The sequence below is a fragment of the Podarcis tiliguerta genome, assembly GCF_965153285.1.
Source record: "Podarcis tiliguerta genome assembly, chromosome: 2".
NCBI classification, from domain to species: domain Eukaryota; kingdom Metazoa; phylum Chordata; class Lepidosauria; order Squamata; family Lacertidae; genus Podarcis; species Podarcis tiliguerta.
The window spans coordinates 41,786,234-41,808,532 of record NC_139535.1 but is presented as its reverse complement, the minus strand read 5'-3'; the positions used below and the strand labels follow the sequence as shown (position 1 = coordinate 41,808,532).

Below are 22,299 nucleotides of genomic sequence, written 5' to 3'. Positions count from 1 at the left end.
CTGGCCTGTTCTAGCTGGAATGGTTTTACTTGTTTTATAATTATAACTGTTTCATTTGTTTTTATAATTGTATGTTACATTGTTGTAACCTGTCCTGGGAGCTTATAGCAAAGGGCCGAAAATACATCTTAAATCCTATCAGCAGTACTGCCTCCCACTGTCCTTGGGATCTCATGTCCCTGATTATTATGGTGCTTGTTTTCTCCTGCTGCTATTACACTCTGATGGCTTCTCCTGTCTGTGCACTGGAAATGTAAGCAAGAACTAAGGCACTCCGGGACTTGTGGTTTTCGACAGAATGTGTTACACAAAGAGGGATTTGTCACTTCTGTCCCTTAAAACTACAACCCTGAGTGTTTCCTGTCCAAGCAACCTTGTGCTCTCATTCTCTCCTGGAAGATAGCCTGGGATAGCAACTCCCTGTTTATGTGCCAATGCAGCTTCTGATTGACTCTAGCAAATCTTACAAGATTTGGAAACTCTATATAGCTACAGGGAAATACTGTAAGCTTTCATAAACTTCCTCAAGCACCCTCAAGTGTCCAACTTCCTCAAGGTGGCGTGGGGAAGGAACTCTTTTCAGCCACATTCCCTCACAGGTAACCTGGGAGCAGGTATTTGCCACCAGTGGGTTTATGTATGCATTTCAGTTGCACTTAGTTCCAAATAAACCTCACAGTATAATTTTTGAAAGTGCCACTGTCAATAGCTAGTTATCTTCCATCTTTGAGTTTGGGTTTTCTTCAGTGTAACAGTTTGCCTCTGTCCTTTCTAATTTGATTGTTGATGTGCACAAGTGTACAAACAACAAGCCTGTGCACGCTTAGATTGGAGTCTATGCAAATGCGGTTTCTGAGTAAATCCTGTACATGTCCACTGAGAAAACAAGAATAACATTGAGTTCAATAGGTCTCAGTAGTGCTGCCAATCCAGGCCTCTGTCCCAGACTTTAAGTTCCCCATTCAGCAGGAGGGACCCCAAATGTGGCAGGGCTGGTTTCCAGAATTTGTAGTAAGTTTGTAGTAAATAACATTACCATCTAAAACAGGTGGGGGGGGGAGGAGGAGGAGGAGAGAGTCCATTAAGTCCCGAGTCTAAAATTAGCTAACTGCACCACTGATGGGATTTGCTCCCAGGTGAGTGCCAGATTGCAGCCTTCGGCTCCTGCTGCACTAGATTTACCGGAATCGTAGCACCTGCTCTACATAACTTGTGGAGCCGCGATGATATGAAGCAAGGATATCTCCTATGGAGGTCGCCTGTCAGTTTCCCTTGCTCCTTCGGGCACTAACGCGTTCATTTCGACCTCCCACCCCCGGGGGAAAACAACAACCCTCTTTCAACCCCACCCGACCACGATCATATTGAATGCGATCTCTTATCTGCATTCCCTCCCCCTCCCCCACAAAAAGTAAAATCTGCAAAATTTAAATTGCAGCACTTTCTTCTTCGGTCTCTAAGGGGCTTTTACATCATCTTTCTTATTTATAAGATATATACAGTATAGAGAGAGCCACATAGGGTACCCGGAAGCGGATTCGCCAGGCCACGCTAGGTTAAGGGCAGCAAATGCCAGCCGAGCCAACGGCAGGGGCGGGGGAGGGAGGAGAGAGCGGAAAAAAACCTTCACCTACTTCCGTGCGCATGTGCCACCTGACGGGCAGGCGCCTGCGTAGTAGCGGATGGGCGGCCGTCAGCCCTCGGTTTGGCCAGGCCCATCGCCGAGCGGCTCCTCCTCCCCCCTCCCAACTCCCTCCCCCCCTCCCCGGCAGCGCGGCTGCTGCTGCTGCTACACCGGGTAGGTTTCCAGTCACTATGGCGGCTCCGTCTGCTGCTGGGAAGGTAAGAGTGGGTGGGGAGGGAGGGGAGCTGGGCGCCCTGCTCCGTCCGCAGCCGCCCCTTCCCGGCCGCCTTGCGTGCGCTTCTGCGGAGCCCTCGGGGCCGGGCGAGAGGCGTCGTCGTCGGGGTTTCGGGCCCCGCCTGAGCCCCCGAGGCTTCTTGACCGGGTTTGTTTTGATTTCCGTAGGTCGAGGGAAAGTTTTCGCTGCCGGCGGCCGCCTGAGAGAGAGAGAAGGAGGCGCCCCGCTCGGAAGGCGCCCCGGCCTCCAGGCCTCTCCGTCGGCGGGAACGGGGCGGCGAGCCCCGCCAGGGCAGGGCGGAAAGGCGCCTCTCCCCCCCTCCCCTCCTCAGGAGAAGGGAAGGAGGGAGCGCGGTCCTCGCTCGCAACAGCCACCTGCAGAGTCACGGAGGGAGCTGCCACCGGCCTTCGTCAGGCAGGCGCCACCTTCGCTGTCCGCAGCCTTTGCTCCGGGAGCCACCCTCCGCCAGTCCCGCCAGGCAGCATCCCGCCAACCCCGGGCTCCCTCCGCCGACAAGGCATCTGCATTGCTCGGGACCGTCGTCGGGGCGATCGCGGCACTTCTGGCTTCCGTCAGGCGTCCCCAACCTGCTGTCAGTTTATCCCCCCCCCCCCCACTTCCCTCGAGAAGACCGCCCCGTGCAATGGCTGGCATGCATCTCCAGGTGTACTAAGCCCCGTATAGCTCCGTGGGGGAATAATAAAACTGCCACTTCCTGAATGATCAGATCGGTGGCTCAGTTGGCTCCCTGAAAGAAAGAATTCTAGTCTGGGCCTGTGCAATCTTGGTGAGGGGGGCGGGAGAGAGCCTGCTCATTAGTTGGGCATCCTCCCACATTGCCGACTGTGAGTTGATGGGTGAAGAAGATGAACCGCAGACTTACTCCTGGATCAGCTGAACTGCCTTTGTTGCAAAGTCTTCCTGGTGGCTCTCCAGTTTTTGCTCCAGTCTTGTAAATCTCCAGTCTTCTGTTTCCCACTCTCTGAATCTTCCATTGTTTCTCTCTATTGAGGAAAATCTTGGGCAGTGTTTACGGAAGAGAGCAGAGCCAATTGCATCCCGAACAAGTATTTTGTGTGTGAGTCATCCACTTGGATCTATAGCCATCCCCACCTTAATTTAACAAGTTCTGTTTCATTTCTGAGTCTTCAGATGCTTGTTCATATTCTTGAGAGAGATGGATTGAAGTGGAACATCTTAGATTTACTACCGGCCTTACTAAAAGAAACAATGGGGCTTTTTTACTGGATTATTGCCAGCATTAGTTCACACACTGAAGGTATGAGTTGTTAGATCTCACTTGCAGGTAATGTTTGCCCTGCTTTAATGTAAAGTGCTGTGGAAATTTTGCTTATCAACTGTGGAGGGTGGCTTGGATCAAGAAGAGTTCCTCTTCTGCCCTGGTTGGTGTGGCACCACATATCTATCCTCAATGCCTTCAGCCTTGGCTATCTTCACTTGCCGCCCGAACTCTCACCCATTTCAAGAACGTCATGTCTACCTGGATGAACCTGTCAAAATTGGCCGTTCAGTGGCTCGATGTCGACCAGCTCAGAATAACGCTACCTTTGACTGTAAGGTTTTGTCTAGGAACCATGCGCTTGTCTGGTTTGACCACAAGACAGGAAAGGTAAGGCAATCTATATTTCTAAGGAGAAGTATAATGAGCTTGATGTTTATTATTTTGATCAATGGTTGGTTGACTTTAGTAAGTCTTTGTAATTGACCTGAAATTGTACAGCAAAATGATTATTCAACCTGAGGCAAATTACATTCTTCTTTACTTTTAGTTCAGCTAATGGAATATTGCATAAAAGGATAGATTTTTGACTGCTATTTATATTTGTAACACTCGTGCACAAAGTGTTTTAAAATAATTATTACATTTGTTCATCCAACATTCTTGAGAAATGTCATTGTACTGACATATAGTCAAAGCTGGGAAGTGGCTTCAGCATACTTGGACTTCCACTCCAATTGTTAATGCTGATACCGTTGACCCTCAACACTGCTATAACACATATTTTGTGGTGTGCAAACAGCATATTCAGTAGTTTTTATTCCTACTCCTTAGTATTTATTTCCTGGTTCAGTATGTCTTGAGTCTAGAACTATGGTGGAAATTGATTTCTGCCTCCATATACCAAAACTCTTGTTGATCCACTGGATGGCAATGGTTTGAAATTCTGTGGTATTCTAGTTTGATAAGATCAAGTGGTACAGCTAATGTTGCAACTAGTTCTTGCTTGCCATGCCAGGGAGTGCAGGACTTAAGTGAAATAGTTGCTTTGTTTTTTTAGGGAAATAATTGTAGCTCTTAGTATTCTTGAATTGTAATTCAAACCTCAAACATTTTATGGGAACCAAAGGAGCATTAGAAAGTTGTTCTATATAGCAACTATCCCACCTCCAAAGTATGGTTATCTAAAGCAATGTGGCTGTATTTGGTTTCTGTGGTTTATTTGGTTTTTATGTATTCTGGCAAGAATATTTCAGCTTTAGTGATAGATAATTTGATTTTAAGCAGCTGATGCATAAATATAGGTAGAGCTTTCCTAGCTGTTGTGGTTTACCTTGGTACAGTATTGAACTGTACGATATTTCCTGACTGTGTATATGGATATATCAAGAGGAATTGGGAAATTTAGTTTTTTTAATACACTCAGGTATTTTTTCTTTTTTGCAAGTAGGATGAAGTTGGTACATATACACTACATGTCATCTTATCCTCTACTAGGTATTTCCAATGAGGACATCTGCTGCTTAAACGTTTAGAGGCTTTGTAGTGCCTGATTTTGTCCAGCAGGGACTGAACTGGAAACTCAAATCAGTGTTTTATGCTAAGAAAGGAATTTAAAGTTGGGATAACTTAAGTGACTTTGGTTTAATTAGTGCTTTCAGTAACTATAAAAAAACAAAATATTTTGCTATGTTCTCATGTGTCTACTCTTTGTAAATCTTTATCACCTGCTGTTTATGTTATCTATGTTTAGTATTTATGTTTTGCTGGAGACTGCTCTACTAATTAATATATTAGCAAAATTACCAGCTGGCTGCTTAATTTGGCACAGCATGGGTGCATTAAGAATGTTTGTTCAAAGTCTTAATATATTTTGCGCAGTAGTGAAACACGATGGGACAAGTCAAAAGGTGAGTTTCATAAGTTGAAGCGTGAATTAAAGAACATTAACATAGTGTAGCACTTTTATGTGGAAAGGAAAATAAACCATTTCAAAATGCATTGTCTGGCATTCATTCTCATAACAGTGTAACAGCCTGGTTTACTTCTTTGCAGAAGTCTTCAACCTTGAAAGATAGTTTTCCTTGCTTGAGGGAGTAGACTGAAATGGTCTAAAGTATTTTGTCAGCCTTCTGACTGGTATATTCCATACTATTATTTTCAGAATATTTCCAGGTCCTTTTAAGAATACTTATTGTTAACTATTATTGTTTTATAAGTTATCTGCCAAGAGATATCAATGACAGGCCAGCAGTAACAAAATTAGAAAATTGAGCCAAAGATTTCGGTCTTTACTTGCTAATTTTTAGCTTTTGGCAACTTGTGGCAACACATATTTTTAAAATGTGTTTTAACTGGGTATGTATGATTGCATATAGCTATGCCTTTGAATGTTGGCTATATTGGTGAGATTTATTGTTGTTTAATAAGGATACAGGCTTAAGGTGGTTACTACAATCTTTCAACTTAATATTCTGGAGTTATCACTTACCCTCTGCTTTACTTTTCTGAGCAGTTGCTTCTTATCCTATAAATGGAGATGGGATAGAGCTATACATGCATTCTTCATGGCACTGCTGCATTTAACATACTGCAGCATTATGCCCACATGGTTCTCTTTCATCCTTTCAGTCTAAGAGCTAGTAGCAGATGGGAGGTGGTGGTGGTGGTTATTTTATATACTGCCCTTCATCACAAGATCTCAGGGTGGTTCACAGGATAAAAATACAAGGTAAAAGCACAAACAAATACAGTGGTACCTCGGGTTACACACGCTTCAGGTTACAGACTCCGCTAACCCAGAAATAGTAGCTCGGGTTAAGAACTTTGCTTCAGGATGAGAACAGAAATCGTGGTGCGGCGGCAGCAGGAGGCCCCTTTAGCTAAAGTGGTGCTTCAGGTTAAGAACAGTTTCAGGTTAAGAACGGACCTCTGGAACAAATTAAGTATGTAACCCGAGGTACTACTGTAGTTAAAACAAAAACAACAAAATAATAACTTTTAAAATACATTTAAAAGGCTGTAGAATATTAATCAACCAAAGGTCTGGTTGAAGAGGAACATTTTTGTTCAGTGCCTAAATATAAATAGGGAAGATGCCAGACAAACCTTCCTGGGGAGAGCATTGCACAAATGGGGGGCCACTGCAGAAAAGGCCCGCTCTCATGTTGCCACCCTCCGGATCTCACATGAAGGAGATACATGAAGAAGGGCCTCAGATGATGAACACAGATGTCCAGATTGGTTTATATGGGGAGAGGCAGTCTTTGATTGGATAAGGTTAGATAAGGGAGAACAATAGAGCAACATGTAGAGTTGCTGGAACATTGACCTATCTTTAAACAGAGCTGCCTGGGCTAAACTATTAGTTGAGCCTGCAGGGAAGAGGGGATTCAGAGCTGCTCAACTGGACCTGAAGAGCTGCTCAGACTTAGGAGCCAGACCCATGTCAGCAGTATCACAGGGCCGCTTCAAACCCTATGGGTCCTGTTCTATCATGCCTTTGGAGTTGGTACCCACAGTTCTGAAACTGAAAGATAGCAGAGGCTAGGCTAGTATTCCCTTCCTCAGGCATAGTGGTTTAAAGCATAAGCTGCCTGGGTTCCATTGCCAGGCCCCTCCATGCAAGACCCCTAATTCCTCACATGGGTAGTGGATTTATCTTCCATGGCAATTACGACTTTGTCTTGCCTTTATTAGAAGCTGCTTGCTTAGAGGCAATTGGGAACTTGCCCATGCTTGGTAGGTGTATCACACAAGGAATCTGGTCTTGGCTAAGTTGTTCAGAAAAGTTGTTAGCGTTTATAAAACCTATGCATTCAGCTTGACTGTCTTAGTAGTTGGAATATACACTTAGGGACAAACTTGCTGTGGGTAAACGGGCAACTTTTGATTCCCAGATGTTTGACTTTCAGAAAAAACTTGCCCAGCTAGATTTCATTTGTGGTTGGGAGTCTGTGGGATGTTTTGGCTCCTGCTGGCCCTTGTGGTTGATGAGACTACGATAGGTTATACAATGTGTACGCTTTGTTGTGGACTAGGGCTGTAAGGGGGAGGATGATTCTTACACCTGGCTCTCAGTTACTCTTGCTGAACTTCTGTTTATGTGCTGCAGTGTCCATCATAGAATGAAGAAAGAATAAAGAGCATATAGAAAAGTTTAATACAGATTGCATACCTGTAGCAGGTGACCTTTAGCCAGCTGCTCATGACCATGATTGTGGTGATCCTGAAATGTCACTTGTCCTGTAATGTCACTTGTTGTGTTTCCCAACTTAAGCACAGTAAATTAACACTGAGCATTGCTCAGTTCTGTGTCAGCTGATGAAGGGCAAACCCATGTGTAGTAAAATATGTGATATGAAAATTCATAACGACAAAATTTTGAAAAGTTGAAGTTGTCTGTATTAAAGGAAACAACTAGCGTGAAACATAATAAAGCTATTTATATCAAAGAGAACTTTAGAACTAGTTCTTAAAAACGACAGACTAATATCCTCCAGTGCAAAAAGTTAGTAAAATAATAAATGTTTCTGTTCTAGTCAGCTTTTGTCTATCAGAAGCAGGGAAGGAACAGTGAAATATAGAATCTGAAGTTGATACAATTCCTTGGGTTAATGAAGTTAAGAGTTTTGATAATATGAAGAATTCTTGTGTGTTTAGGCATTTCCCCCTCCAGACATTGAACCTGTTCAGTTTGAAGACACCAAACAAGACACTGGTTTATAATTTACTGAGAGAACACCCAGTTGGAATGAAACTGATACTTTTTGCTTGTGTGGTTTATGCAATGAAGAGGGAATTGTGCCTGTAACCTTAAACTAAAATAAACTTCACTGTTAAAATACTTTATTTAAGAAACTGGAAGAGAGTGGATGCCAGCAGTTAATAGCTGAGGGATGTTACTGCCTACTGATCAGGATTTTCCTGCAGTGATACCAAATGTAGCCACTACTGCAGAGCTAATACTGTAATTGTTGGAGCTGATCCAGTACAGTCACACAGCCTTGGTTCTGAACTCGAACCGCTTCAGTACTTAAAATTAAATTTAACCAAACCTCAAAATGTTACCTTATGACTTTTGACTTGGGCTTCAAATGGGCAATTTCCCCCTATTAACTTCAATTTGAAGGCCATCATTTGCTAGCATACAAGTGAAGTGTAAGTTAGGAAAGACAAATGGAACCTGCAGCAAAATGTTGCAGCAGGGTCCTCTGTTCAGGGTTCAGAACTAGCCATGGCTGCTTCCTGTGCATTCCATTCTATTCCCATTTCTGAATATTTCTTTCAACAGTTACTGGTACAGTGGTACCTCGGGTTAAGAACTTAATTTGTTGTGGAGGTCCATTCTTAACCTGAAACTGTTCTTAACCTGAAGCACCACTTTAGCTGATGGGGTCTCCCGCTGCCGCTGCGCTGCTGCTACGCAATTTCTGTTCTCATCCTGAAACAAATTTCTTAACCTGAGCTACTATTTCTGGGTTAGTGGAATCTGTAACCTGAAGCGTCTAGAACCCGAGGTACTACTGTACTTAGTATTTTATGGCTACTGAGCATGCTCAATCCTCCTTGAGCATTTTGAGTTTGTTTGTTTAGTTTTGTTCCTATTAAGGTTTTTCCTATAGGCTTCTTCTTCAGCAAACCTCAGGGTTCTCCTAAGCATTCTGATACGTCTCTCCTGTTTCTTAGCAGCCCGTTTTGATTACATAGTTGTTGGCACTCAGCACCTGAGTTTGCTGTTGGAGTAACTGAGGACATTGTTTTCAGTCAATCAAAGTCAGACAGATTCTAGAGCTCCAATGAGCAAATATATTGGCAAGGAAAATATATCAGTAACTGATACTTATGCTGCATAACAAAGTATAGCAATTTAATTCCATATATATGCTTAACTGTAGCACAACTAATAGATTGATATACATACATGTTCTTTCACCTGAAATACAGCTTACACGTTGCTTCCTTTAACTCTCACATACTATACTTGCAGACTTGCAATCTGGCATTTCTGGGTCTTTTGGTACTTCTTGTTTTAACATGACTCTAAAAGCTAAACCCCTCTGCTACTGGTGTATAAGTATGGTGTAAAATTGCAGATTCATCATAAATTAACCTGATAACAGGTTTCATAACACTTAAATTGTTACTGGCCCTCTCTCAAATGGTAGATCAACTAAGGTTGCTTGGGGTGAAGGCTCACAAAGCATTTTATCCCTCTGTCCATGGATTGATGCACTGTTTTCTTCCTTAATATAAGCAGTTGTTTTTAGCACTTAATCTTCTTCCTTCAGGTCAGGAACCTCAGGCACCAATTCCTCTTGGGTCATCAAATGACAGGAAGGTAGATGTGTAGGATTGAAAGGGTTCTGCTTCAGGATTTAAACTGAGGCTTAATATCCAAGTAGTAATGGTGGTAAACTATCAGTTAACTCAGTTCATCTTAATCAGAAACAGATTTTTCTTAGTGGAGTAGCTGTGGAGTTCCTGGAGAGTCTACAGGTAAGTTGCTTGACATGACGTTGGAAGATATTTGTCATTGTGTCTGCCTTGCATCTTTGCACAATTATGGTTGCCCTGGGTGGTTTAAAGAGGTTGGCCAATAAGTTGTTTTGGGGGGTAGTAAATTATTCCTATGAAATATTTTCACAGGACCACACCCACCTTTAGGTACCACCTTGTATATCAGTCGTTCAAGAACTTTCTCTGAATCAGATATGGCTCAGATTTCTATTGGGCAACTATTTTTGTACTTTTCAGGCATTCCTAAATTATGGAGGACAATCTGGTCTCCTGTCTGTCCCAGCGTTGAACCTGCTGATCATATCCAAGTTTGTTGTGGATGCTAAATTGACTTGCTGTTTTAGAGGCTAACTGATAGGCCTCTTCCAGTGTTCTTTCATCAGTGCAGAATATTTAAAATCTGCAGACTCCATAGGGCAGCAAGCAGCTTCTCCAAACACAAAGGTAGCCCAGATATAGTAAGGGGAAAGTCCTGTGGCATAATTTATTGTACAATTGAATGCATGCATAAGGTGTTGACTCCATTTTCCCTTTCTTGTGGATCCTAATAAACCAAGCATATCAAGTAAAATTTTATTGAACCTCTTAGGTTGATGGGCCTTTTGCACATTGTAAGGAGTGTTGTATGACTTTCTAATACCTGCAAGGCTTATAGGAATTTGGAAATCACACAACATCCTTTACCATGTGCAAAAGGACCCTCAACCTCATCTGATTGAATACATTTTGAGCAATCAATAATAAGCCAAGACTCTCTTGCATAGCATCTCTGCTGCAGGACTGCCATGTTGGTCCTTGGCTAGACCAAGGTCCCTGGCTGGCCATAGTGAGAAAAGTGATCTTTCATTGCAAGGATACTGTATTGCTAACATTTTGCTGTCATTCTCAAGTCCATACAGGCTTTGCTCCAAGAGTGCTTCTGTAGTTATATAACAGGCTTCCTCAACCTTGGCCTTCCAGATGTTTTTGGCCTACAACTCCCATGATCCCTAGCTAGCAGGACCAGTGGTCAGGGATGATGGGAATTGTAGTCTCAAAACATTTGGAGGGCTGAGGTTGAGGAAGCCTGTTATATAAGGAAGGTTAGCTGCTCAGAGAGGGAAGTTCTTTTCTGGATGCATTTAGCACAGTTCTTGCAGTACTGTTCTATGTCTTTGGCCATCCTAGGACCATAGTGAGGGAAAATAGCATACTTGTTCTTTGTGACTAGCCAGGCTCCATGGCAGCCAATTTGTGGTAGCTCCCATAGCAATTTCTCAGATTTCCAAATGTGCCCATGGTTTCAAGTGGTTAGTTTTATAGCACAGGTAGTTTAGCTAGATCTGTGAAGATCTAGTTATTCCCTCTAGCAGGAGATGACACAGTTAGGTGTTCAGGGATGATTGGAGTTGGAGAGCAGCAACATGTGGAGTGCCAAAGGTTCTGCAGCCCTGATCTAACATAATGACTACATTTTAGACATCATGATAAACCTTGATTTATTGTGGTGCAAAGGAGCAGAAGAGGATTGTGAAACTGACTTCTTTCAACAAAAAGTGGTTAAGATTAACTATGTTCAGGGGTTGAACATAACACTAAAGTGCAGTTAATAAAAAAATGGAAGTGAACACTTCCAATTTCTGACTGAGCCAGAGGAAAGCTGGTGACAGTAGCCTGAGGTTCACTGCAGCTCATTCTCATAGCAATGAAACAGTTTTTATTTCCTTCATTCTTGTTAGTATAAGAAAAATGAAACAGGCCAACTATTGTGGGTTGACAGTTCTCTGGCTGATAGCTAGTTTCTCTGGTTTACCTTCAGATCATATAAATATTTAACCTTTTACAGAAGGTTGTATTTGATAGGTAGTTTCTTCCACAACAAAATTACTGATTGACAGTTTGTATTCAAAAGTTCATATTCGGCTGTAACATAAATGATTAGAAGAATTAGGCAAAAACATTGCTTCTTCGAGCCTCCCACATTGGGACTACTGAATTCAATGTCACCATCTCCATACTTTTGACACAATAGATTAGGAATATGTCCTTTCACTTTAGCCTTGCTCAGACAATGAATTAATGTTAAATGAATCGTCCTCAGACGTTAGAGCAGGAGTAGTCAACATATGGCCCTATAGATGTTGTTGGATTCCAACTCCCATCAGTCCCATCCAGCATGGCAAGTTGTCAAGAATGATGGAAGTTATAATCCCAACAATTGGAGGGTCCCATATTGGCTATCCTGGCTTAAGGGAGCAAACCAGCTTCAAATGATGGTTTAGAAGGTTGGCTTCTTTTACAAAGCCATAGTTTTATGATTAAGTACAGCTTAGGGTTTATATGAACTAATTAATTGTGGTTAATTAAAAATGAAAATGGATGTTTCTGATCTCAGAGCCTGAGGATCATGCACACAATGCTAAGGCAGTCAATTGTATACTTCTGTTTTTTTAATATCACACCTAACTTCACTCTTGGGGTATCATATTAAAATTGAAGCTGATATTGTATACACGTTTATGATTTTCTTTAGTACTGTTTATTAGACACAAGTGAGTTACTGTCTTCCTTAATTTGAACATGTGATTGTTCTAGAGAAACTGGCTTAGAAATCCAGGTGTTAAAAGAAAGAAAAAGCCATTAATTATCTCACAAATTAAATGTTGATTATGTTTGAAGTGAATCATTTCTTGACATAAATATTTGGTAGAGAAAAGTGAGCAGAAGAGTACACACAGATATTTGGATATTCTCAGTGTATACTTGAGTCTCTTAAGGCCTGGTTCAGCCACATGAAGGTTTGTGTAGCATTGCTGCCTAATTGCAGGGTGGCAAATTTGCCCCATTGCCCCACCATTTTACCAGATATTGGAAGTGGTTCTTTGTTAATTACTATGACTCATTTGGGATGAGCACAGAATGTAAAAGAGGTATAATTTAATTAGTTCTTAAGCTAATCATAATATACGTGGGGGTGGCATTTTGGGAAGGACAGCTATAAACTGGGTCAGATTCAGCAGCAAGGAAAGAATATGGAGAAAACATTGATATACCCAGTTTGTAAGTGCCTTTTGAAACTGCAACCATGGAGCAGAAGGGAAATCTCCGTTTCTTTGACTGTCGGGAGTGCTAAAACACTATATTTTCAACACAGTGGAAAACAGCAGTGAAGAATTAGCTCAGTCTGTTTCCTGCTGTTACCATTTCAGAATGTACCTATTTGATGTTGTTAAACATCCGTAGGATTGTAGAGATGTAAGTACAGGGCACTTCTCACTAAATAGCAATCTATCCAGGTTGTATCCATTGAATGAACTACGTACAGGCCTGAGTTTTCAACTAAACGTTTTTAAAGCTTTTTGTCATCCAATAAAAGAACATGCTAATTTTATTATTTGTTTTATTGTCAGCTTTTTTGGAAGGATTGTATGCAAATGTACAAACAGGCAGTGGCAAGCTGGGCAGTGAGCAAAGCTGCCTTGGAGACAGGAAGGGGTCCCTGGTCATGCAGCCTGCTCTGTCGCTGGGCCTGCTGGCACCATTGCCTTCTGCAGGGCTTCCCCCCTTGGTGAAGCCCACCCAAAGTGTCCCATGGCTGGTGGAAACAAGCATACACCACTAGAACAAGAAACACTCAGTCTCTCTGTTGGGGCAGTAGGCAGGCCTGGCTTGTGGCTGAGGGTCAGTTTTTTTTTAATCTCCATGCTTATCCCAGGACAAAGCAGATTTCCTATGCAGTGATGAATGCATTGTCTGAAGTTTTTCACTCAGTCTTTATTCATCTGATGGCACTGAAGATATTTTTACACACACTTAGATTCTTTTTGATATCCACAGTGGTTTTATTGTTAAATTGAAATTGGCAAGAAACAACCAAACAAGGTTGGTTTTTTTGTGTTAGAAGGTATCCCCCCCCCACTTTGTGATCCCTTTTGGGGGCGGGGAGCAGAAAGAAAAAGAGAGAGAGAAATGAGATGATGGTAGAAAGGGATAACAAAGGGGTGGCCCTGTCAATGTTTAATTGCCCCCTGGCCACTGCTTGTGGGTGGCCCTATATAGAAAAAGGGTTCTACACTTCTCTTTCAATGTAAAAACTTTTGTCAGCATCGGTATAAAAACATTCATGCCATAGGCTACTTGCAGTGTGTGTGACTGCTGTAAAAAGAATTGCTAAACACACAATAGGGTTGTTATGTGAAGATAAAAGTTCACCAGTTTGGTGTATTTCTCTTTGTTTCAGTGTTGAGATTAAAAATAAACCAGATTGTCACCCTCGTAGCACAGGTGTAGCAGTTACCTAGAGGCTGTGCCAATAATTCTTCACTGGGGTTGGGGCAAACTGGCTTTCAATCCAGGAGGTCTGCATTCTTATATGAAAGTGCTTTCAATATCCATGACAAAGACATGACTCATAGCAAAGAACAAACTGTGTGTGTGTGTGTGTGTGTGTGAAGGTATTTATGTATTGCTTTTCAAGCAGACCTCAAAAAACAGTCATAAGTTTATTACAACAATAAGCATTGATTTTAAAAAGTAGTAAAATAAAAAAGGCACCCTGTTTAGAAGAAGCTATTACTTCTATTATCTAGTTACATAATCCTGAATCCATGGGATTAAAAGAAGATGCATTCCTGGCTCCAATCTTGACAGTACAAACTGATAAAAGTCTTGTAGAGTGGGATCCAATGTAATCGTTCAGGGAATGGAATTTATTTGTTTCCTTCTATAAACAGAAGATCCTTTCATTGATGGAGTGACTGTTGGATCACACTCATTTATCTTGACTACTATGAATACCTAGGGAATGATCAGGTATAATTCCAAGTTGATAAAACACTTAGGAAGCAGCTGAGCTCCAGTTTCCCTTTCTGATTCATGGATAAGGCTGTGTTTAATCTCTTAGTCAAAAAGGCTCTTCTTTGTAGAAAAGCAGCAAATAGGTGTTGGTCCAGTTGTATTTATGAGACACTGCCTTTTCAATTGCAATTTCCTCTAACATTAAAGAGGCAATTTTGTATATGTGGTGGAATTAAAATGTGTCCACCATGTTGGTGGTAATGTTACAATATACAAGGTTAATTCTATCATATGATAGCCCCCATGGGGTTATATCCAGATTTTGAGCACAGAGCGGCCAAACAATTAACAAAATAACTTTATAATTGTTAATCGTGTGTTGGTGTCTTTACTATGCTTTTTCCTTAACAGTTGAAAAGGTTATTGCACGAAAGAGATGTCACTCATAACTACTGGAAATTGCCAATGGAAAGCTTGTGACCCATTTGCTTAAACTCTTGGCACCACCATATTTGGGAACCTGCTTTCATGGAAAAGTTAACACACCAGATAAGATTGTCGAAAGGCTTGTCTGATACTTTCCAAATAAAATATTTGTTTTTGTAAATGGAAACCCTATTGCAGTGTCAGTCTTGGGGACTGACCTGATTATTATAGATCATGATTTGCCCTAAGACTGTCATTGTTTAGAAGAGGGGTGGCTAAGCTATGGCTCTTCAGATGTTGCTGAAATACAGGTCTCCTCAATCCCAGCTAGCATGGGGCAATGATCAGGGATGGTATGTGTTGTAGTTGCTGATTGATCACATTTAATAATGACTTCTGGGAAAGTAAAGTTCTACTTAACTATGAACTTTTATTCTAGAGTGTGGCAATTTTTAATTTTGCTTGCTTTTACTCCTTGAATCAATGCATTTTGAGTCACAGGGATCTCCTGCTGTTTCTTTTCACTTGTACATAGCGAGTCTTCTCAAGGGGCAATGGTTTTGTTGAATGACTTCTGCTGGTGTTTCATTGACAACTTGGATTTTGCCCTTTAAAATATTTGAAGCTGTATTGACATTTGTAAGTTTACCTCCATAGATTCTACCTTCTTTTTCACTGCTTGATTATTTAAATCAATTATTTTATTGAAATCGTTGACAGTGGGAAGCCTTTTGCCTTGTTTGGAAACCTGGCAACTGCAGCAGTGAATGGCATCTTACTGTTGACCAGTTAATTAAAAACCTTTCATTATAAAATGCATTATAAACATTTGAATAAGTGTGATTTTAGAGGATAAAATCAGTTGGATGGAGGGGTTGATGTCAAGCATCAGTTGAGAGAGAGCCTTAATGTTAAGATAACAGGTATCTTTTAAATACAGCAAAGTGGCTGTAGTTGTAATCTGAAGACTGTGCATGGCGATTGGCACATGCATAGGGAATTTTCACTTCTTTCTTCGAAGTGCTCCTGAGACTATCCTTGAAGGCTTCTTCAAAGCATCACCCAATCATAGAATAATAGAACTTCTACCAGGAAGAAAACCCAGACAGCATTTGGTAAACACAACAAATCTGCATTCTGTGATTGGCATTTGGAATGCAGACATTTGGTTCACCCATGTTATATGGCACATAATATGCTATATCCTGTGTATATTGCAGTAAATATATTATAATGTCTGCAACTTCAAATTCTATGCACATCTCTTCTACAGTAGTACGCTGGAAGAGAAGAAAAGTTTTTCTCTTGATCTTGCTTAACATTTTGTTGTTTGTTCCATTTCTGATCCAACAAGCTGCATGATGTATTTTCTCAGCAGCGATTCTGTTGGTGGTCCTAGGTGGTGCATTTTTTTCAGGAAAAAAGGCATCTCAGTTCCTTTGCCAGAAATTACACATACTGAACACCATCTTGCAGTTTGAAATGAACTCTTTTTTTTTTTTTAATGCATCTCCAGTTTTCCTTCCTTGTTTTAGTGGATCAGTTTTCCCTATGTGTAGGATATTGCCTTGGAGCTCCTTAACTTTTCTAACATGATAAAGATTCATAGTTCTGCTTCTGTTGAGGATGGAAATATATTGATCATTATAACAGGTATTCTTGGAATGATAATGGGACCTTGAGGTCTAACTGAAAATACTGTATTTACTCAAGTCTAATGTGCCATCGAATCTAATGTGCACTTCAATTTTCAGAACCTTGAAAGTATTTGCTGGCGAATGTAAATGTGCCTTCGAATCTAATGTGCACTTTAATTTTCACAACGTAATTTGGCCAAAAAAGGTGAGCATTAGAATCGAGTAAATACAATATTAACTTACACCCTTTTGTGTCCTGCTTTTCCTTGAAGGAGTTGAGGGCAGCATATATGGAATTAGATATTATTTTTAAAACAGCTATGTAGGATTGTGTAGGTTTCAGGCCATGAATGATTTGGCCAAGGCTACACAGCAGACTTTGTGGCTGATCAGATATTGATTCTCCCATGATCATTTGGGCATCTCATTGTTTGGCTGGTATCCTCTCAGCTTTTTTAGAGGTCTTAATTCCTCTTTATTATCTCATGATGCAGCATAGTTTTAAAGCCATAGTTGTCGAACAGTTTTGCTTTCCAATCCCATCCAATTCAATCCAATGCCCTCTGCCATCCTAGACGGAAACAGACTCTGTATATGTGGGCAAGCGCAGGCGGAAGACATCTTGCACTATTTACTATGTTGCCCACCATACATGGGACCCAGGAGGCAATTTCTCACCACCCATACATGAAAGATGTCTCCCCTGGCAGAGAAGTTCCTATGGCTTCTTAGCGATGTAAACACTTCAGTGACTCTTCAGTCACTTCAGTTGCCCTTTTTGCTTTGGTGGCCAAAAAGATCAAAAAGAAGACCCAGTGAACTGCAAGGGAGCCACAGATACCTAAATAGAGACCATTGCTTGTGGTGCAACACTCCTTTTGCTTGTATTTATTTTTTATTCAGATTTGTCATGACCAATGGATAGTACAATAAAGTTATTTGGATCGGACTGCATTTCTTGAATTTGAATGCCAATTTTTCCAATCTCCTGTCTCAGCTTAGCTTTTCCAAGACAATTTTGATACTGCATATTGTCAGTTTGTTGCCTGTGTTATTTTTATGCTGTCTTTGCTTCTACAGTGGTACCTCGGGTTACATACACTTCAGGTTACATACGCTTCAGGTTACACACTCCACTAAGCCAGAAATAGTGCTTCAGGTTAAGAACTTTGCTTCAGGATGAGAACAGAAATCATGCTCTTGCGGCAGCAGGAGGCCCCATTAGCTAAAGTGGTGCTTCAGGTTAAGAACAGTTTCAGGTTAAGTACAGACCTCCGGAACGAATTAAGTACTTAACCTGAGGTACCACTGTATAGAAATGCTTCCTCGTGGTCAGCTTCCTGTATCTCAATTACAGTGTTTGAAAGCGTCAATCACACTGTCATCTGGATTTATGGTGGGTACATCTCTCACCTATGTAAATAGCTTTGATGGAAATCATACAAGAAATCCACGTGATTTAAACTTTTACATATTATCAGTGGCTAGTTTTAGATATAACACTAAAACATGGTTTATTTAGATTGCTCTGTCTGGCTAGTTTTTATGTCTGAATGTTCCCCATCTAGCTAGCTATGGGTTTCAGTCTTATAAGTAAGCCTGCAAAGCTTTTTACTAGCCATGCTGGTTGCAGAAAAACGGAAGGCCAGGTAAACGTCAGGATATGTTGTACCTTCAGGAGACTTCACTTGGATCTTTATTTGCAAAGGCTCACTTCTATAAAGTCTGAGAATCTCTTGCTTACACAATTGTAATTGAAGGAGTTGTTGCACATACTTGGTTGCACAGCATTTTAAAAAAAATGCACCATCACTTCCTCATTTTAACTCAACGCTTGCTAAACACCTAACAAGTTTAGGTGCGTAAGTAGCAGAGTTCCAACTTCATATGGAAAATTTTGAGAGTTCAGACTTCATTGTTCAGGTAAAGTCTTTTTTTGAAAAGCATTTAAGAACATTTGTCTGCAAAAAATTAAGTAGGAAATGTGTGTGTTTGTGTGTGTGGTGCAATTTGTTTTTTGGGGGGCTGTTATCTCAAGCTGTAGAAAAATGGTGTTTCTTAATGAGAAATGTGGTTGACATCACAATTGTATGCATGTTCTATTTTCTCAGCAGTAAGTCCCACTGTGTGTGTCTAGCTGCTTATTATTATTATTAAATTTGATTGATCACCTTCTAAACCACCATTTCAAGGCGATTTACGTATTATTACTATTATTATATATTTATCCCTGGTGGGACTCAGTTAAAATAAACAGTAAAAAAGCAAAAACAACCAGGTAAATGTGCATAGAACTGCATCCTAAGTGACACTGCTGACAAAAGACTGTCCCTCTATACAGAAAGCAGCCTAGCTGATCTCTCAAGGTGCATTCTTATACTATTGTTATGATACTTAAGAGATTGTCTTTGAAATGTATATATATATTTTTACCAAGCTTCAAACCTTGTTCAGTAGTAATATAACTGTTCAACAGTAAATACACATGTCTTTTCTAATTATACTTTCATAATAAGTAACACAAATGCTGGGGCCCAGTTTAAAATTTTATTTAACTTTTCTGTTATGAATTGCATATTGTCTAAGGAAATTGTTTTCAGAAGTACAGTATATGATTTGTTTTTAAACAAAAATGTATCTGATTAGTTTATAACGTTATTGAAAAAGATTTTATGTCTTAAAGTAAACATCAGAAATACTTCAAAAAAGTAAGTTTAAAATTTAGTATTCAAAATGTGTCAAGAGTTACAAAATGCTTTTGCTCCATCTAAAAATAAGTTGTACTTGTGCTATAATTCCTTAGCTGTCTCCGCTTTGGTGACAGGTATAATTTGCATACATTATGATTGAGAATTTGCTTGAAATCTGAATAGCTTTGAAAGAGCACTAGCATGAACTAGTGAAAAAAAGGGAAGAGATGATTCCAATTTATCCATTTTTGGGGGGGAGGAATGAGAGAACAAATTGGTTATTGAATTAGGGATATTGGGTATTATCTAACACTGTAGTTCTGCTGGCTCAGTGGACCTCTCTGCATACAACAGAGCTTCTTCTTCTCCTGTTCCCTCCAGCACTTGTACACCCTCAAAATCAGCATTAGAGGGTTGGGGGATCCCAAGATTTGATTTTTGGGACATGCAGGGAAGGAAATGAAAGTCCCATTCCACCAGCAGAGGATTGGATGCAATCCATTGCGTAGTTGATTATCACTCTCATTAATAAAGATGATGGCCAGTGTTCAATACTGTTACTTCACAGGAACGTGTGTCTGTGTGTGATGCCAACTAATTGCAAACTAAGCCTAGAGGCTGGTATTGCTTGCATATAAAGTTATTTTGTATTGCAAATTGTATTTGCCATTTTGGCTTTGTTCTTTCTGGAGCGTTAGATAAGACTAATGTGATTAGTGCCTGCAACACAATGCATAGCTTTGCCAATTCCTGAGGCTTTCAAATAATTTTATTATTTGTACCCCCCAAATGCTATGTAACAACCATGAGAGCTATATCCAATGATTGGCAATTTTTATTTTAATTTAGAAGGTAAATCTAAATTCTAGATTTTCTTCAAAGATGTGCTTTTCGTTGTTCAAAACCTGCTGAAAAATTGCCTTGCAACTTTTAAGAGAATTCATATCTGATTGAAGACACTGGCTAGTAATTTCATTATTTATAAAAGAATTTCAACCATTCAGGAATGAGCAGTCCTGAATCATTTTGATCTGTATTTGTTTGAAGTAATATTTCTCAATGGGATATACTAAGGTGGCTGAGATGCAGTGCTAAACTGTGGTTTGACACTCTGTGAATGAGCCCTGTGCTTGCACTTTCCCATTTCTTCTTTCCTGCTGCTCTAGTTTGCCCACATACCAGGATTGTAAACCTGCAGCTTGTGAACTACGTTTGCAGGCAAACTATGGTTTGTATATACCAGGTGTGCCCAAACTTTTTTCCAAGAGGGCCAGATTTGATGAAGTGAACATGCATGAGGGCTGATTGAAGTTGTTGAATTTTTGGGGGGGGGGGGAATTTCCCCCCAGAGTTGTTGACCTTTGGGGGCCAGATTGGGACTTTGGACATGCCTGGTATATACCATATACAAACCATATTCCTGGTTCAGTTGTAATGGCAAACTGTAGTTTTCCTTCTAATTCAGAAGTGAATTGAGAGCATGAAGTGTGTAAGCACAGGGTTCATCTATGTAATAAGTCTAAACCAACAATGAATAATTCTGTGCATTGTTAATAAAATCAGTATCATCAGTGATCCCATTAGTGTTTGAAGCCCTAAATGACAAGCACAAGTATCAGAAAGGCCATTGCCTTTTGAGCAGACCCTCTTCAGTCTGAAGATGGTAGTTTCACTGCTTTTGGAGGTTTTGAGGGTGGCACCCCAGAAGAGAGCATTCTCTGCTGCAACCTCTGAGCTGTGGAAGTTCTTTTTCACAGAGGTGTGCCTGGCGCTTGCGTTATGTAGTTTTCATTATCTAGTGAACACATTATCTAGTGTACACACCTCTCTACCCTAGCCTCTGAGATCTGAGATATACATTTTAGGAGTTTGTCTGTTCTGTTGATTGTAACTTGGTAAGGGGTAGATAAGAAAAATAATAATAAACATAATAATAAAACGGACATGGGAGAGTGGTGATTATTCAAATTTCCATCAGCCCTTTCCAGCAGGAATGATGGGAACTGTAGTAACCTTGTTTTAAAAAATACATTACTATACAGTATTTCTTCATGATCTGATATCTTTTGGGCAGTGTTTGAAAACTTCCTTGTTATAAATTTTGATTGACTGCTTAAATAGGTGTAGTTGCATGAACCTGGAATACATCCATGTAAGAGGTCAATGAATCATTTAAGGTGACTATGGACTAAATGATAAAATAATTTTAAAAATCAATTTTAAGTATCTAAGAAATGTAGTTTTTCTTTGCTTTCAATCATATTGGCCTAAGGTTTTCCTTTCCTTTAATGAATAAAAAAAATAGCTTTTGGTTTAATGAATAAACATTGAATTAGTCCAATTCTCCCCACTGAGTGAATTAGCCCCAGGCACTAAGATTCAGAGATGTTTCCTGTTGAACTTCTCTGAACTTTTGACTCATGGTGGGTGCAGCATTTCGTGCAAATGGCCAAATATCTTCAAATTACTCCCACAAAATTAAACTTGAAAATCTGCAGAGTTAATTTTATTTGATGTGCTGCAGCACCAGATTATACAGTATATGTTGCATCTAACTAAATTCTACTTGGGGTAGGCCCACAGAAATTAATGCATCTAAGTTAGTTGTGTCCATTAATTTCAGTGAGTCTGCTCGTGAGTATGACTAACACTGGATACAACCCACAAGTGTAATTTGAAAGATCTATGGGCAGAGCTGGTCAAAGGTTAGTTTCTATGGAGTCCCACTGAGAAGGACAAAACTATGACATCAGGATGTTTAAAACTGTGTTTAAAACAAAATAACTAAATCATGTGTCTGGATAGGCTTGCTGAAACAGAAACATCTAAAAGTAGCAGATATGCCAGAAGTAAACCACCAACCATACTACAAGGTATAAAACATCACAGAAGGACCAGGGAAATAGGAAAGTTCTTAAATTTAATGCTGGAAACACAATATGGACACCACAAAGCTTTCTAGGGAGAGCATTCCATAACCAGGAAGGCAGCACCGGAAAGGCCCCTTCTCTCGTGGTCATACTCTGGATACTGAATGAAGGAGCCTGAGGAAGTGCCTCTGTTGGTAACCTTAGTGTATGGGTAGGTGCATTTCTTTAGGTAGTGAAGTTCTAAGAGCAGTAGCGGGATCAAAAAGCATGTGGAATTACCTG

General features: G+C 40.5%; 1 protein-coding gene across 50 annotated transcripts in view; it reads left to right on the top strand.

Moving 5' to 3' along the window:
- Positions 1 to 1,663: 1,663 nt before the first annotated feature.
- The window catches only part of SLMAP (sarcolemma associated protein), an 84,973-nt gene continuing 64,337 nt past the window's right edge, over positions 1,664 to 22,299 (top strand). For 18 of the 50 annotated variants that reach the window (XM_083419371.1, XM_083419356.1, XM_083419353.1 and 15 more), the window contains exons 1-2: positions 1,708 to 1,842; positions 2,027 to 3,489. In XM_083419371.1, coding sequence (XP_083275497.1) covers positions 3,292 to 3,489 — 198 coding nt within the window. In that variant the 5' untranslated portion in view covers positions 1,708 to 1,842; positions 2,027 to 3,291. Of the gene's footprint in view, positions 1,843 to 2,026; positions 3,490 to 22,299 lie in introns of all 50 variants that reach the window. The other 32 variants (XM_083419373.1, XM_083419357.1, XM_083419360.1 and 29 more) reach the window with 7 other exon arrangements.